General features: G+C 45.3%; 1 protein-coding gene across 2 annotated transcripts in view; it reads right to left on the bottom strand.

Annotated features, from left to right (window-relative positions):
* Positions 1 to 920: 920 nt before the first annotated feature.
* The window catches only part of AGTPBP1 (ATP/GTP binding protein 1), a 146,244-nt gene continuing 132,569 nt past the window's right edge, over positions 921 to 14,595 (bottom strand). For both annotated transcript variants that reach the window (XM_015419280.1, XM_015419279.1), the window contains exons 24-26: positions 8,056 to 8,232; positions 5,123 to 5,283; positions 921 to 1,350 (exon numbers count right to left, since the gene is read on the bottom strand). In XM_015419280.1, the coding sequence (XP_015274766.1) occupies positions 1,173 to 1,350; positions 5,123 to 5,283; positions 8,056 to 8,232 (516 nt within the window). In that variant the 3' untranslated portion in view covers positions 921 to 1,172. The remainder of the gene's footprint in view (positions 1,351 to 5,122; positions 5,284 to 8,055; positions 8,233 to 14,595) is intronic.

Here is a 14,595-nt window from a genome sequence, read left to right as displayed (position 1 = left end):
ATAAATTTCAATATTATTTAATTTACATAAAGCTTCAGTCCAGACACACACCACCATCCTTCCTTAACATACACAGAACAGTATCAGCAACATATCCAGAACACATAGAACTCATTTTGACTATATGCATATTAAATAAAGAAATTAGCAAGTAAGTCACTAAGTATATATACAATGTAATGTTTATAGTTATGCTTAGCAATAATATATGCCAGTTTTCATACTATTTACTGCAGGAGGAAAATTTGAGTATGTACCTTAGATTATATTTTACGAATATATAAAACCATGATTCTCACAAGTATATTAGCTTTTATTCTCACATATATCAGAAGAATTGATAAACCCATGTCTGGATGGCAGGTAGTTGACTATATGCTTGACTGTGCCTCCATTGAAAAACAGTAATTCCCATACACAGACACTCAGTATTGGGATAAAGAGATCCTACCCAAACTTTCTCTCTAACATGCTAGTTACCTTTGTGCAAGTTTTTATTTTTTTATTTTTTGAAGGGTAAATTCTCAGTGCAATTCTAAGCAGAGCTGAATCTTTTTTAATCCCACTGACTTCACTAGACTTAGAAGGATGTAACTCTGTTTAGGCTTGCATTGTCAGTATCACAGTCTGGTTCAAATCAAGAGTATAGTAAAACTATGTAATTACATTGTATTTAAGGCTCAAGATATATACATGTACAGTACATGTATTTTCTTTAGTTCAGCTTTGCAAAATTTACCAATTCCTACAGTACTGCAAACATTTAAGAAAAAATTGTCAACACACACAAACAAACATATTTTAATAAAAGTGTATTTGTGTTTAGTAACTAACTTAGACAGTATCACAAAGAATGAGGTTTAGCTTCTGCCTTCTGACCACCAATAGCTTCTGATGCAATTTGTTGATTATAGGGATGAAGAAGACAAAAAGCCATGCAACAATATTTACCAGGCAGTCAAGAGGTAAAGCCATATCAGTGCAAAAGATGAAAACCAGACTCTTAAAATAAATCAGCTGTCAATTAATTTAAAAGCCAGAACATTTATTGTTTTTCAACCAGACTGACTGAAGTCAATTTGCTTGAGCAAAACTGCAAAGTTATAGAATCCATCCCATCCATCTTCCAAAAGCCACCATACTTCATTTCTTCTTTGTGTTTCAAGGATGTCTTAAGGCAAATGTGTCCTTGTAATTTCAGAGTCAGAAAGTCCATCTTCTTGAAGACTGGGCTCATAGTCACCAGCATTATTTGTCAATTCAACATCTGGCTCATCATTGCTTTCAGCACTATAATCCACTTCTTCAAGGAAGCGAGGCTCATCTTCTTCCATTACATATGTAGTGGGGCTAGAGCAAGAATACCGCGAAGAAGGTTTTAAGCCAGTTATACTGAAATGATCTGCATACTTCCTCACCCCCATTAGCATGGCAAATAATCCCCAGCAATACCACGTTAAAAAGAATTTAACTAAACTGGAACCAAAAAAGCATTAGAGTGGTAAGAGAATTATATACATTTATATGTAGACTGTTTAAGATCAAAGTAGGTGCTATAGAGGTGACCCATAAACACTCTCCCAACACAAATTAATTTTGCTGTTAGCTTTGTCAGGGGATCTATTATAAAATACAACATAGAAACACAAATTCATTAAAATATATTAAAAATTAATACTGTCTACTTCATCTAAGATCCATAAGAATATCACTTCCCTCCCTGGTTAGACCCATTATTTCAGGCTGCAACTCAGTCTTGGAACCACTTTACAAATATGGGGGTTATTTTTTGAAATCATTTATACCATTGATACAGACATAGATAAGAGATTCAACCGAGTTTATAAATAAATTACATGCAATAGGTAAAATTGGAATGGAGGTACTTCTGGTATCTTTAGATGTGGTATCTCTATTCACCAGCATTCCACAGGACGAGGCCTTAGAACTACTTGAAAAGACTACATAAAATGAAGCAATGTCATCCACCAACTTTCTGGTAGAGCTTGTTGATATCTCCATGACAAGGAATTACTTTACGTTCAACCATACATTCTATTGGCAAATTAAAGGGATTGCTATGGGATGCCCCACGGCTCCTGAGATTGCCAATTTATATATGTAAATTTTTGAGCAAGGATTTGTATACTCTAACAAAAATCCCCTCATAAACTGTATCTTTAAGTGGTGGAGATACATAGATGACATCCGCCTTATATGGGCAGGGAATCAATCATAGCTGTTAAAATTCCATACGGCTGAACCAACAAGATTTCAATATAAAATTTGACCTACATAGCGACAGACATCTAATTTTTTTGACATCATGGTGTATCTTGATGGCACAAAATTATCTACCAGACTTTATAAAAAACCTACTGATAAAAACTCGCTGCTAAAATTTGACAGTTATCATCCCTTGCATATCAGAAGGAACTTACCTTATAGACAATTTTTAAACCACAACATAGGCAGGATTTTTGAGATTATGGAGAAACTGTTCTGACACCTCAGATTTCCAGAGGGAATACTCAGTTTTAATTGATACCTTGGAAAAGAGAGGCTATCCTAGCCCTCACAAAAAACAGATGGCAACTTCTCCAAACCAGCAGAAAAGCTGATCTTGACAGGCTGGCCTGCCATTTATCTCTTAACTCAATAATGGTCAGACTCTCAAAAAGCATAAAACATAACTGGAATATATTGGATGGTATCTCTGGTTGTGAATATAAGCCTATAATCTGTTTTAAAAGGAACTCCAATTTCAAATATTTACTGGTCCATAGTGATACCTCTCTTAAAAATAACAAACAACAACTTTTACTGGGTATAGATTCACCCTCAAGTCATTTCAAGTGTGAAAATTGTTCCTAATGTAAATTTACATGTAATATTAAAGGATTTTCAAACCCTCTTGATAGAGGACAGTATGAATTAAGAAGTTTCATAAACTGCAACTCAAAAGGAGTGATATATGCCATCAGGTGCCTATGTAACAAACTTTACATAGGAAAAACCTCAAGGTGCTTAAAAACATGTATTTGTGAACATAAAAGTAACATATCTTTGGGAGTAACTGGAGCACCCTTGGTTTCATACTTTATAGAATGTAAACATACGCTCACAGATATTGTCTTTTGGGCTATGCAAAAAGTACCAGGCCAGAATGACAATTTGTTAATGAGAAAGGAGGGAGAGTGGATACTCAGATTAAGATCTTTGGTCCCTCTTGGACTAAATGAGACCCTGGACCTCCTTTACATATCTAGTCATGGTGACTAAGCATTTTTGAAACCATCAGTCCTCTAAGGGTTAAAGGGTGAATGGATGCATTACATCATACCTGGCTATCAAATATGGCCAGGTCTACCTTGCTCACCTTACTGTTCAAGGTGGGAGCTGAAAAATCTCTGTAGAAGGCATGCCACCAGTGTTCCCTCTAAGATGAGTTAGTGTGAGCTAGCTCACAGTTTTTTAGCCTCCAGCTCACACATTTTTGTCTTAGCTCAGGAAGGATGGCTTCAGAGCAAACTAGTTTATGCAGCAGCCAAATCGCTCGCTTGGAACTTTAATGCCAGTAGCTCACAAAGTAGAATTTTTGCTCACAAGTCTCCACAGCTTAGAGGGAGCATTGTAAGCCACTGTGTCATTTTTTTACCATTTTAATTTTAACAATGTATAAAAATAAGTTCCCTTGAGTTCTTGTTTATTATAGAAGAGAATTGTGTTGCAGACTTAGATATAATTATAGGAATCTTATAAGGCCAATTTATAACATGCGCAGACTTCATTTGTGCATTTTATATTCTGTAGAGAGTATTAATTTGTAACAAATTTTAATGAATTTGTTTTTATGTTGTATTTTATAATAGATCCCCTGACAAAGCTCATAGTGAAATGTGTAGAGATCCATAAGAGCTAAATAAATGCTGTACCTTGCATCTTGTTATTTTTCAGTTGAGCAGAGAAATGATGGGCAGGGAGGAGCTTAACCCTTTCCCTTCCTGCTATTTGTCCACTCAGAGTAAGTCAACCAAAACTCAGAGTAAGTCAACCAAAAGGTATGCAAGACACACAAATTTCAGTCAGTGAACTCAGAACAAGGAATTCCTTGTCCCAAGAGGAACATCTGGTTCCCTCACTTCTCATCTCCTGATGCTTAGTTTATTCATATTACAATGTATTCAGAATACAAGTTTATATTTGTTAGCCACCTTTTGTGCTATGTACAACACAGAAGGGCAGGGTATAAGTAACAGAAATAAATCAAAGAAAACAATTTTTATAATTGAATCTAAAGGACATAATTTGCAATACCACAAGTTTCTTCACTGTAGCTTTACCTTCCTGATAGGATACTGAGGAGTATACTGTATGTTTTCTAAAATCAATCACTTTGTATAGCAAACACCATACAAAATTCAACCTAGTGGCAGGATAATACAGATAGGGATGCTACAGATCACAAATAATCCTGGTCATAGTATGTGAAGAGGGAACAAGAAGGACAACTTCACCATAATAAGGTATGAGGAGAGCAAAAAGTTCGAAATGCAAGTGTACCAAGCCAAAGAAGGCAATGCCTCCCCTTCCTGGTAAGAAGCTCAGCTTCACCAACTTGTCCAAAAAAGAAATTCAGCAATAGGAATATTTAGCCACTAAGTTCTACAAAATTAATCTCAAAAACCAAACAATAATTAAAACCTCCCTCTGAAAAAAATCTTGTCCTCAGCCTTCAATTTTAGATTTAAAAACACTTAAACTGAATAAATATTAATACATACATATTATACAAAAATCTGACATGACAGGGTTTTTATACTTTAGACAGAGCGCCTAATACAAAATCCTGGAGCAGATTTAGAATTGTGCATGCAGCAATCCAGTTATGTTCCACAGTATCTACATGTACACAGTAACTGTGCAGTCTCTCATGTATGGTAGGAGCAATCCACTTCTTTCTGGATCCAGATGAAAGTGTTTACTAATGTTGCTATTTGTTACATTTCTTTAAAATGTTCATTTGCCAGAGAATATGCCAGTGATCTTAATTACTTTCATGCTAAGGAAGCTCCTCCTGATCAAGTTGTTTAGAAAACCAAAAACATTCAACTTGAACTACCTTGTTACTTTACAACTGGACTCAATCAAATCATTTTCAATGTCAAAGAGGCTAGGTGGTAGGTTGTATTCCAGTGGCGATGTCAATCTTTTCAAACGCAGTAAAGCAGAACAGAATTTAGCTCCCATCTCTTCAAGCTCACGTGTCCCAATCTGCAAACCCTAAGTAGAGAGAATACATATTCTGAATGGCTAGTTAATAGCAATGATGTCTGATGCACAGAGCAAGTATTGGGTTGAATCCAGCCAGCTTTTTCATTCAGTTCAATTCCCCTACATACTGCAACCCTTGCTTCATATGGCTTTTGTGACCCAGGCCTCATGATTCTCATAGTAGCCATTTTAGTTTTTCACTAGTAAAAATGCTGGTTGGATCTAATCCATTGAAATATTAATTCCCAGTATACTGTGTCCTGTTAAAACTATACAGAATAAAACCTTAGATCAACAGAACAAAACAGAAAAATCCTGTTATCAGAGCTTCCGGTCTATGGATTGGTGATGGCAGTCGCTCTCCCCAGAGCTTGGGGAGGCGATTAGCACACCATCGGCATGGAGGGGTACCACCTCAAGTGGCACTCCCACGGAGTCTTTGTGAAAGGCTCCAGGCCAGAGAGCTTTGAGGGTTAGCCTCTTTGACGGCTTGCTGCCAGAGAATCGAGGCTTCCCTCCGCTCTGAAGGTCCTACCGATGAGTGGCCTTAGGGCACAAGCTAACCTGACCGGGACAAGCAGGAGAGACCGAGCGAAACAACGACTGATGTGAGTGATGTCAGGAATGTAACCAACAATGAACGTGAGTTCTAAGTAAACGGACTTTGATAAACAGTACCCCCCCTCCCCGTGGGAAAAGCGGAGTGCAAAGAGGGACGCCTCTGAAGCACAAGGACAGATAAATGCAGCAAAGGGGGAGTGGGAGGAAACAGACAGCATGTGTATTTTGAGAGACTTACTTGAGTGCAAATAGCGAATTGATGAGTGCTTCGAGCCCGAGAGAAGCGATTTGAAAGTGTAAACAAAGTTGAAAAATGGCGGCATCACGAGGAAAGTTTAAAGTGAAGCCTCAGAGTCCGAGGTCGGAAGAGGGAGCTGACGTCATGAAGCTGTTAGGGGATATGCTCAAGCCAGTGATGGATCAGCTTGATGGTATTAACCAGCAACTGACCTCATTAAATCAAAACTTCGCTTCACAACAGCGACAGCTGGCAGAAATGGAAAAAAAGTGGAGCTGGTGGCTGAGAAAGTTAGAGATAGACACCTCAAGCAAGAAGATGAAGAAAAGAATGGGTGAAGTGGAAACGAAACAAAATCTTCAAGAAAATCGTTTGTTGCAGCTGCAAATGGAAAAGGCTAATATGATTCTCAGGTTCCAGGGGGTTCCTGAGACAGAAAAAGAAGATTTGAAAAAGACTCTGGGTGAGATTATCACTCCAGTGACAGGCTTGCCAGCAGAGGAAATAATAAAAGACATGGAGACAGCTTATAGGGCTTACTCCAATTATATTTTTAAAAATAGCCTGCCTGGAGAGATTGTGGTGAGATTTGCAAGAAGACAGACCAGAGATGCTATATTAAAGGCAACTTCAGCAACTCTACTGAAATTTGGGAATACAATGATCAAGACTTTAAAAGACATTCCATTTGAAATTCACCAGAAGAGAAAGAGCTACAAGGAGTTAATTACTTTTCTTCAAACAAACGGTATACAGTACAGGTGGGCGATTCCTGAAGGTGTCATCTTTAAAATCAACGATAGAAGGGAGAAGATAGACTCCAGAATTCTTGAGACATCAGCTGGGATCAGGGGAAGACTTTAAAGAGGAAGAAACTGTCAAGTGACTCAGCTGCCTCGGGAACGGATGAGGACTCTGCTGCAGAAGTGGGTGCGGGAGCAATGAAAACTGTATATGATTTTAGAGACAGAAAGCCGAAGTAAGGGCAGAAGGACTCTGATAAATGGCCCTTTGAAACAAAGATGATGCTCAGAAAGTTCTCTCATAATAACTAATTTACTAATACAGAACAATGTGGAAAACAAGAACTCTACAAGTATATTGTTTTACTAATTCTTTTAATACTAATATTAAGTTTAACATAAAGGGGGTCTCCCACTCTTGGGTTTTTAGTTAGTGTGGGTATCTTTCCTTTATCCATAGTTGTAGTTCCCCTTCCTATATATTTTTTTGTAGTTTGTAGTCATATTGGGGGGGGGAATATCCCTCCGGGGGTTTCAAAAAAAAGAAAAGAAAGAAAAATCCTGTTATCTGTCTTTCTATGTTTCTGACAATATGTATTGCAAAAAAGGTCTTAAAGAGAATTCAGCTAAGGTACTAGGATGATACAAGTGAGAACCTGCAAGAAATATACAGGGAGGGTGCATCCTTTTGCTTCCTTCCCTCTCCCTCTTCTCTAACCAACTTCCCCCTCCCCTTATCTTTCAACCTTCCCCACTCTCTTTTGCCCCCCCCCAGCTCTTCTCCATCAATCTCCCCCTCCCCTTCTCTGTAAACTTACCCCCTTCTCTATCCCCCCCCCTTTCTACCCCTCTCCCTTCTCTGTCTCTTCCCCCTCCTGTGGTGTCAGAAAGCTGCTCTGGGCCTGGAGTGGCTTCCTTATTGGTGAGCCAGGTATGGCTCCAAGCCTCTGGGCTTGGCTGCAGGAGCAACAGAGTCTGGGAACTGCTCTGGGCCCAGACAGGCTCCCAGCAGCATCTGTCACCAACTCTACAGGGTGGTGTTTTTTGTGTGATTTCTGACTTTTCTGCAAACCTGGGGGGTTGCCCAAGTTTGCAGGAAAATCTCTTTGGCATCAGTGCAATCCTGATCTGCGGATTTAGATATCCACAAATAGGGGCCACATGTCACTATTAGATATATAGATTATCCAAAAATGTTAGAAACATAGATGTTGCATTCCTTTTCACTAGAAGTTGTACCTTGTATTTCCCTTGATCACATCCACACAATGTGCTTTCCATGGTATAACTTCTCTGAACACCTATCTCTCTCCAGACTACAACACGTGCTGTAGATTCTTTAGACTTTTCCACCACAAAACTGCAGCTGCTCATGCAGAATGCTGGAGCTGTCTGGCTCAGAATCTTAGGGAGTGTCTACAGGAAATAAATGTTTTAAAGGGGGTCTGAAATAGTTTTAAAGTAAAAACAGCACACCATAAAGTAAGTATTTCACACTGAGGTGTATTATCTGACAACATAATTCAATTATTTTGGAGGACCAATTTCTTTTAACATTGACCTATTTATGTTTAACACACAAAAACGTAAGATTTTAGAAAAATACAATTTCTGCAATACAAAAAGTACAAAAAACATTTAATTAAAATTGCTTATTTTGTTTACAAACACATGAAGGACAACAGAAATTGCTTTTTTAAAATAAAAAGTGTCATTCCAGCTATTGCCCCCCCACCAGTCGGAATAACAAGACAGACAACAGTTTGGAGTAAACAAGGGCCACTTTATTAACTATTTAACACAACATTGCGGCAAGGGACCAGCTAAGCGAGCATGGAACAGGCAAGGCAAATGTCATTCCCCTGACCAACCTCCTTGCCCTTTTCTCGGGCGGGTCACCCAGCTCCGGTCTTGAGGCATTCGTCTGGCTCGCGACTGGCAGCCCAGCAAACTGGTCGCCACCAAGAAGCGCCTACCCCTGAAGGCTGACAACTTGCCGGGAGGAGCATACCCTAAGAGGTTCCCAGAGGAGGTGATCACCATTCCCCACCCTGGACCTGAAAATCCAAAGGCAGTTCCTGATGACCCCGTTCCCTAATGGGGAAAATGCCGTAAGGTGCTCACTGGTTCCAGTTTCTTGCCCGCACCAACCTGCCAAGTGACCAACCTACTTAACTGCTGACCACCACATCCATCACTTCAATCCGCTGCTCTCAGTGCAAGGTAGGCAAAAACACCTCCACCCAATCTGCCAATTCCGGGTAAAAGTGAAAAATTCCTACCTGGCCCCAGTAGATGACCAGCAAAAGCCTGCACTAAGAACAGGGCAGGAGGGTGGGCGAGCATGAGTCAGTGACTGTTTGGGTGGGAGCGGAGCTCGGTGGTTTAGCCGAGCTGGCTCCGCCCACTCAACCCGCATACCGAGGTGCGGCAAAAATTGCCCTAGACCACCCTCTATAGCCTTTCAGGGTCTCCCGAATTGTGCCATATATGGCGGGGCAGAATAGCCAACCCGACTATCTGCATTCTGGGCCAACTTGCTCTTATCATAGAGGGCCGGCTCACTCACTAGGTGAACTAGACATTCGCCTAAGGCGGGCCGGCCCTTAGGACACCAAACTGCACTCACCCCCCCGCCAAAAGCCCCCCGCCTCTGCCAAAAGCCCTGCATGATCTCCCTGACGGGTGATTAGGTGGCCGCCGCCTCTTTCTCCCTCCGGCCCAGCAAGTGCGCCCAGAAGCATCCTCTCGGAGGGAAACAAGGACCACCGCCGCCTCTTTCTCCCCCCGGCCCTGACAAGTGCACCCAGAAGCGTCCTCTCTGAGGGAAATCAGGACAGCTACCGCTGCCTCTTTCTCCCCCCGGCCGGCCCTGCTCTCGTTTTCCCCAACTCCAGTCTTCAAACTTAGCAAGCAGTTTGGGGGAGACTGAAAGATTGCAACCTCCTCCACGCTCGGAGGGGTGGGCGGCTTTTGTAAAAATAACCAGGTGCCTTGCTGGGCTGCTCCCTGGACCTCTCTGTGTGTGTCCCCCCCCACCGCCTCCTCCTCTCTCGGAGACTCTCCTGCCAGCGGGGACGGAGCAAGGAGCTCAGGGGTGGGGCGGGGAGGGAAGGGGGGGTCTCCTCCAATGCTCCCTCTAAGCTGCGGGGTCCTGTGAGCAAAAATCCTACTTGGTGAGCTCCTGGCATTAAAACTGTGAGTGAGCGATTTGGCTGCTGCAGCATCAATGAGTTTGCTCTTCTGGAGCCTCCCCCCGCGCCCTGGTCAGTCTCTCCCCCTCCGGCCCCGCCTCTCTGTGCCCCGGCTGAGCGGCGTGGCTTGCAGGCGCCCACCTCTGTGCATCCCTGGTGGAGGAGGAGGTGGCCCCTGGTTCACAGGCCCCCTTTCCCGCACCTAAAAGCGGCGCCCCAGCAGGGCAAGTGTGGTGGCGGCGGCAGCTGGTCAGGCCAGGTGCTTTGTTGTGAGTGGAGAGCAGTCGGTTTGTGCAGGCTTCTAAAAAGTGCTTGTGCAGAAGGAACAAGTGCTTTTGGGGGGGGGGAGAGATGTAAACGACATGGCTGAGAAACTTGTGCCGGAATGGCCATTTCTCTCCTCGGTTTTCTCCCGCATCCCCAAGTAGCCAGGCAGGCTTAAAGGCTTTTCGTGCGCGCGTTTGGAAGAGCTCCTCCAGGTGAAAGCAAAGGGCGTTAAAGCCCTAATTCGTCGACATAATGAGGCTTTTGGAATGCAAAACATTTCCAATGCAAACCGTTGTATTAAAATTCGAATTCACACACTATAACCCCCAGTTAATTTTTTTAAGAGACCCTACCTTCGTTGTGCTTCCCATCCCCCACCAAGCTCCCCTGGCATTTTGGTGGTTTTACACAAAGGGCTTTCCACCAAATCAGGAATCACAGATGTAGAAGGTTCTATCTCTCCCTTCCTCCACTTCTTTTGATCCCCGCTTGTTTGTATACACCCCCAACCGCCAACTTGAAAACTGGTGGGGGCACGAGGGTGGGGGCACCAGAAGGGATCCTCGCCTAGGGTGCAAAATAAGATGGGGCCGTCCCTGTTATCATCGCAAGGTTGGCCTCCGCTTGCAACAGCAGGGCCTTTCCCTTCATGGCGAGGCAGAGCAGCCACCCAGACTATCTGCACTCCAGACCACCTTGCTCTTATCATCGCAAGGTTGGCCTCGTTTGCAACACCAGGGCCTTGCCCTTCATGGCGAGGCAGAGTAGCCGACCAAATTATCTGCACTCCAGGCCACCTTGCTCTTATCATCGCAAGGTCAGTCTCCACTTGTAGCACCATGTCTTTGTCATTCATGTGGAAGCAGAACAGCCAACCAGACTATTTACACTCCAGGCCACCAAGCTCTTATCGCAAGATTGGCCTCCGCTTGCAACACCAGGGTCTTGCCTCTCAAAAAGCCCCTACCTCACTCCTAGCCTATGCATATTTAGGGGTCATAAAAAACAAATAGTGCCCCCTAGCCTTTTACTCAAGCTGATGCTCCCTGTGACCGTTTATTTATTTATTTCACACTCCAGCTGTTAGTTGCTAGGTGTCATGCCTGCCCCTGCTGATGTCATGCCTGCCCTTTCTGATGACCCTGAGGAGGCACCTGCCAGCCAGGAGCCTGTGGACTTACAGGCTCCTGAGGACAGTACTGCAGCAGAAAGGCAAAGACTGGATCCTGTAGCTGAAAGCTATCTAAGTGGTGAGGAGGATAGAGCCTCCCAGGGAACACCTGCAAGGGATCAGTCTCTGCTGCAGCCCAGTAATTCATCATCAGACTCGCCTCCACCTGTAACCAGGCTCAGGAATGTAAGAAGACAACAGCTGAGAGAGCAAAGGCAGAATGCACGCATGCGTGCCAGAAGATCTCTTAGCCCTGATTACTGACAGGATCCTGTCCTCACTCCTCAAATGTCGTTTGTTCAGGACCTGAATCCTTGCATCTCTGCTCCAGACCTTGTGGAATTCTTATCGGCTTGATCCTCGGCTTTTGACCCTCAGCTTTGTTGACCCTGCGTTCATCTCTGACTCCTCTGGTATCGTTGTGATTATGGACTTGAAACTTTGGTATGTCTGACCCTGCTTTTGGACTGTGATTTAAACCTGTTTGAACCTTGCTACCTGATTTGCTCGGCTTGACCTTGGACTGTTCCCGGACTTTTGCTTGCTTGCGTCACGCCCCCTGGTCCTGCCGTGACACTAGGGGGGTGAGGCCAGCCAACTGTTCCCTGCCCAACCGTCACGATTTGGCTGAGGCAATGCTCCTGTTGGCCGTTTGAATTTTTTTTAAACCGCCTCCCCCCGCGGCTGCCCAACTGTCCCCAGCCCAACTGTCCCTAATCGCCTGAGGGAACAGGGCTGGGGGCTGACTACAGATGAGGAGGAAGGAAGGGGGGGACGCCCAAAATGCCACTACAGGCCACAGCTAATAAGGCCTCCCTCCCAGTCAGTCTGAGAAACCCCGGGGGGGGGGAGATGTCTTGAATGGCAGCTGCCAAAAACGCCGGCACCTGGGACCTCCGCCGCTGCCAGAGATCACCCTGGTGCTCCTGCCAGCACCCAGACTCCCTCCCCAGGCACCTGTTGCCATGTGCGACCAAGGGCAGCTTAAAATTCCGCCACCATGGGTTGACCCCCTTCCCCGGTCCGCAACTAGCCATCGCCTAATGCCCTGGCCTGCTGCAGGATCATAGAGGGGACACCATTGCTGTCATCCTCCTGCTTCCAAGGGTTCCTGCTGCCGTGACCGCCGCTGCCTCTAGAGGCACTCCGCAGCCGCGAACATTGCCGTGCACTGATGTCCCAGTGCTCTGCTGCAGCCACGGCTAAGGAAACAGCTCCCGATGGGCCCGAAGCCTCGAAGGTAGGCTGTCCCTCTGCCTCTTCGTGCTCGGAGCTACCGATCAGCCTGAGCATGAGTCAGCGACTGTTTGGGCGGGAGCAGAGCCCGATGGTTTAGCCGAGCCGGCTCTGCCCATGCCACCCACATCACGACGCCACACATCATGATTCTGTTGCTGCCTTGGCTCCTCCGGGGTGGCAAAACAGCTCCCAGACCTCATCGGCTTCGCCGGGAGGCTGGGAACTTCGTTCCTATTATTTTATTAATTCTGTGAGCCAGTTTAAAGAAGTGCCTTTCATCTATTTGTCATAGTAGTGGTTTTTATAAGCATTAATTTAAATCAATAAAAGTTGAATCCTATGCTTTTCCCCCCCTCCAACACAATGTGCAGGAGCTAGGAGTAGCAATTTCTACATGTTGTCCTCCTCAATATAGCTGCAGGTTTTGTGTGCCTTATATTCCATGAAAGCCCCTCCCCCCCAGTGTTGTCATTTTGAGGTTAAAGGCAGAAATTGGAGAAAGGACAAGACAGGAGGATCCACCTCCACCTCCACCAGCAATGTCTACAGAATTTAACCCTAGCCTATCTTGCTTCAACTTTACCTTCCATATAACCGATCAGCCTGGATCACCCTAGACTGATTGTCCAGGGTGATTTCAACGTCCATGCTGAGGACGCGGCCTCCAGCCGGGCTACGGACCTAGTGTCGTCCATGGCCGCACTGGGGCTCTCTCAATTTGTATCAGCCCCCACGCATCGGGCCGGTCACATGCTCGATCTGATCTTTGCGGCGGGGGTGAGGGTGGACCGGATCACTGCTTAGGCAGTGCCATGGTCGGACCACCTGACCTTGAAGGCCCATCTGAATGTACCACCCCGACCCTTTGAGGGCGGTGAGCAGATTTATGCTTGCCCGCGGAGTCAAATGGACCCGCTGCGGCTCCAGATGGCGATGCAGGATCCAAGGCCCCCTGGTGGCTCGTTGGATGAGCTAGTGGAGGACTGGCATGTTCGGCTCTCCACTGCCATCGACGAGATCGCTCCCAGGCGTCCTCTCCGCACTCACTCTAGGCACGCACCATGGTACACCCAGGAGTTGCGGCAGCTGAAACGAGAGCTGAGACGACTAGAGAGACGGTGGCGGCGCGCTCGCGACGAAGCATCAAGAACATCCTATAGGACGCTTATGAAGGCCTATGAGATGGCAGTGAAGGCCGCGAAGAAAGAGTTCTATGCGGCCTCCATTGCATCTGCTAGCTCACGCCCAGCCCAATTATTTAGTACGATTCAGTCTCTGACAGACCTGCCCCAGGGCAGGCGAAACGATAGGGAATTGGACATTGGCTGCGAGGCTTTTGCGAGCTATTTTGCAGATAAAGTCTTGGCGCTCCACCGCGACCTCCCGGCCACAATTGAGACAGTAAGTGAACATGAGGCCCCTTGCACGCCTTCGGTTCCAGGTTTAGAATATTTTAGCCCACTCAGTCTGGACGAAGTTGACAGATTGCTCGTATCTGTGCGCCCAACCACATGCGCCCTTGATCCGTGCCCCTCCTGGCTCATTAAAGTGGGCCATGAAGGGTTTCGAGGTACTCTGCGGGAGATTATCAACAAGTCTCTTTCGGAAGGACGATTCCCCGGAGCACTCAAGGAGGCGATGGTCCGCCCTCTCTTGAAAAAGCCATCTTTGGACCCGGCTGAATTGGCCAGCTATCGGCCGGTCTCCAATTTGCCCTATTTGGGCAAACTTATACAGAGGGCAGTGGCGTCACAGCTACAGGGCTTTTTGGAGGATGCTTCAGTCCTAGATCCCTTCCAGTCTGGTTTTCGCCCGGGTCATGGGACGGAGACGGCTTTGGTCGCCCTGACTGACTACCTCCGTAGGCATCTGGATCAAGGCGGTGTGGCGGCATTGCTGTTGTTAGAT

The sequence above is a fragment of the Gekko japonicus genome, unplaced genomic scaffold, assembly GCF_001447785.1.
Source record: "Gekko japonicus isolate JY-2015 unplaced genomic scaffold, Gekko_japonicus_V1.1 scaffold133, whole genome shotgun sequence".
Lineage (NCBI taxonomy): Eukaryota > Metazoa > Chordata > Lepidosauria > Squamata > Gekkonidae > Gekko > Gekko japonicus.
The sequence above is the reverse complement of the archived record's forward strand: the minus strand, read 5'-3'. Positions and strand labels throughout refer to the sequence as shown.